The sequence below is a fragment of the Bremia lactucae genome, linkage group LG12 (assembly GCF_004359215.1).
Source record: "Bremia lactucae strain SF5 linkage group LG12, whole genome shotgun sequence".
Lineage (NCBI taxonomy): Eukaryota > Oomycota > Peronosporomycetes > Peronosporales > Peronosporaceae > Bremia > Bremia lactucae.
The window spans coordinates 4,569,024-4,571,699 of NC_090621.1; the positions used below are offsets into that span (position 1 = coordinate 4,569,024).

Below are 2,676 nucleotides of genomic sequence, written 5' to 3' on the forward strand. Positions count from 1 at the left end.
GTCACTACACATCGCAAATGCTTTGATTTATGGAACACGGGGTGCATTTATTTATTATGCGTTCTGATTGGCTTTAAGTCGGGGATTCTATCTCGTAGAAGTACAAATGAAGCTTAAACAAACTTGAGTGACCGCATGATTCAATTATTTAAAGCACGTCAAGCGGCACCCAACACTCAGCTATCTTAAGTGGACATCAATAGTACAAATTTCATTGATGCCACCCGTTCCAAATTTGCGCATCACTTGATTGTATTGCATGAATTAATTTACTTAATGAACGATTGGTTTTGATATATTTATTGGTTTCTACGTTTATAAGTTTAGATATTAACAATTCCAGCCTGCTTTGTCGTAAGCTAAAACGACTTGCTGCTCTGTACGAAACAATATGGCCACTTAGGGCAACACAATCAAACGCAATATGGTTTGTGGAGACACTGGCAAGGCTTATGCAATCAAAGTGTGGGCTCGTAGAGTTGCTGTAGCCGCTGACGGAAGAGGTGACGGTCTGCTAAGCGCACGCTTAGTTGCTGTTGCTCCTCGATAAGAAAATTACGTGTAATCGTAAGCTCGGCATATAGATCTTTTGGGGTGATGTGGCGAATGCCGTCACGAAAAGCATCAACAAAATTCTCGTTGCATTTTTGCCAGCGTTTGAGCACAATCGCAAATTGACTTTCAAGTTGATTCACTTCATCGCGTAAATTTTTCAGTGCCTCTCGCTTCTTGTAGTAGCAGCGCTTGACGAAGAGACGGTTTTTTGCCTGTTTTTCCTCGCTTGAAAGCCGCTTAGCCGATAGTACCTTGGCAGCGCTGCAGCGCTTTTTTACCTTTCGAATCTGGCTGGGCTTGTCGAACTCCGAACAGGACGAAGAGGCCGACGACACTGGCGTATGTTGCTCTGTGCTCAAATTGTCAATATCGAAAAATTCGAGCGAGAAGGAGAGCGGGTGCACGGACAGTGGCATGCTGGGCATGGAAAACGCGGGTGCAGACACGGCAGTTGTAATTATTGCTGAGGTTGGTCCGGCCTCGAGACGGGCAGGCTGTAAGGGATGTAGGGTAGTGAGTGAATTTAAAAATGAACTTCGTTTGCTTTAAGTCTATACCATGTTATCTGCTGCTGCTGCAAGGGAAGAAGCAATGCCACGGAAGACGATGCAGCGAAGATGCTGACCATCATGTTGCTACTTTCGAAAATTAGTATGCTCGCCGAACTATAGACAGTAAATTTATTTTTTTGCCTTGCTTTACGCCGAAAAGTCATACTGTTCCGAATGGCCTTGCTATGTTCACTCGGTTACGCCCGACTCCAAAGTCTCCGCTAGAACTACAATCTGCCAGTATCGTGCCGGTAGCATACCAATTTTCCGTCGAGCATAGCTTGTTTTTTGCAACGATCGATCGGGCCGTTTCGGTGGGCGCTGCGTTAGAAATTCCCATCGATATATATCGTCTCGGTGTATTTGCATCACGAGCGCTACACCTTGTCATAAATTACTTTCCAACCGTGTCGCACGCATGACGTGTAATTCTCTTGTCAGCTGCATTAAAATTATTGCGAGCCGGAGAGTTGTGCAATTCCTTTGAGAGATGAGCCTTGCTTACGGCGGTGGGTCCATTACTATAAAGTTCATACTCATAGGCGGGGCAGCCTGGCCATCGCTGAGTTTGTGCACATAAGCTCGTGGGCGCTGTAGCCACTGCGTCCAGCAGCGTGTTACACTTCCAAATACACGTTGGTGACGCACGTGAGATGCGAGCGGTACTTGATTTCGATCCTGACTTTTTCTTGGCTCGTGCCGAAAATCTACCAGCGACCGCACGACCGCAAGGGGTATGACCTCGCAGTTTAAAAATATCGAAAAAAAGCTAAATGGACAGTCGTATTACTTCGACAGAATGACCAATACAATGGGAGCGATTGCGACATCGGCTTTACGACAAAAAGCCACTTACTTTTTGTTGTTCGAAAGAATTATCTTCTGGCGCAAAGAAATATGGTATGCATCAATGCAGCTCGTAGCATATGACTTTTATTGAATTAAGGTGTCTTGACCTTCGAGTGATCTATAGTTATACGATGCCAACATTTGTAGACATCATTTCTGGTTCCTCATTTTCCCGTACTTTTTTTTCCAGAAGATAATTTAGCAAAAGCAGGTATGATGACGTAAAACCCACAAATTCTGATCTAAATCGCGAAAGATACGAGGTCCCACGTCGCCATCGGCCCGCCAGCATTTCAAATTGGCGACAGAGTCTTAAATCTTGATTGCATGCAAATCAATACTTTCACTTATACAATGTACTGTTGTACATGGTAATTATAAGAGATCATGATGCGTTTTAAATGCAGTAAGTTTATTGTTTAGCGACTGCGACATTGTAGGCGGGAAGGTCGTAATGCGGCCACGCTCCACTTAGACACACACCCTAACACACACCCTAGCACAGCGAGGAAGCCGTTTAATTAGCTTCTCTTGCGTGCAGTAAGGTAGTTGTGGTGAGCGCGCAAGCGACCTCACCCAACGCACTAAGTACTCTGGTTAAGTGTCGTTACGGGAGCGGTAATCCGTCTCCTCGGGCGCACTTACCAAGTAGGAAGTAGTTTTCAGACTGATTTATATTTAATCGTATAAAATATATATACCTATTTTTTACCAATCAAAA

At 44.5% G+C, this 2,676-nt stretch overlaps 2 protein-coding genes across 2 annotated transcripts; both read right to left on the reverse strand.

The window, feature by feature from the left end:
• Window positions 1-458: 458 nt before the first annotated feature.
• On the reverse strand, window positions 459-971 carry CCR75_002775 (uncharacterized protein; the record flags this gene model as incomplete). Its single annotated transcript, XM_067960872.1, has 1 exon — window positions 459-971. One exon carries the CDS (start codon window positions 969-971, stop codon window positions 459-461), a length of 513 nt encoding a protein of 170 aa, XP_067820904.1.
• A 324-nt stretch (window positions 972-1,295) lies between these two features.
• CCR75_002774 (uncharacterized protein) lies at window positions 1,296-1,553 on the reverse strand (the record flags this gene model as incomplete). The annotated part of the gene is made up of 2 exons (XM_067960871.1): window positions 1,296-1,483; window positions 1,505-1,553. The coding sequence occupies 2 exons, from the start codon at window positions 1,551-1,553 to the stop codon at window positions 1,296-1,298; spliced, it is 237 nt and encodes a 78-aa protein (XP_067820905.1).
• Between the last annotated feature and the right edge of the window lie 1,123 nt (window positions 1,554-2,676).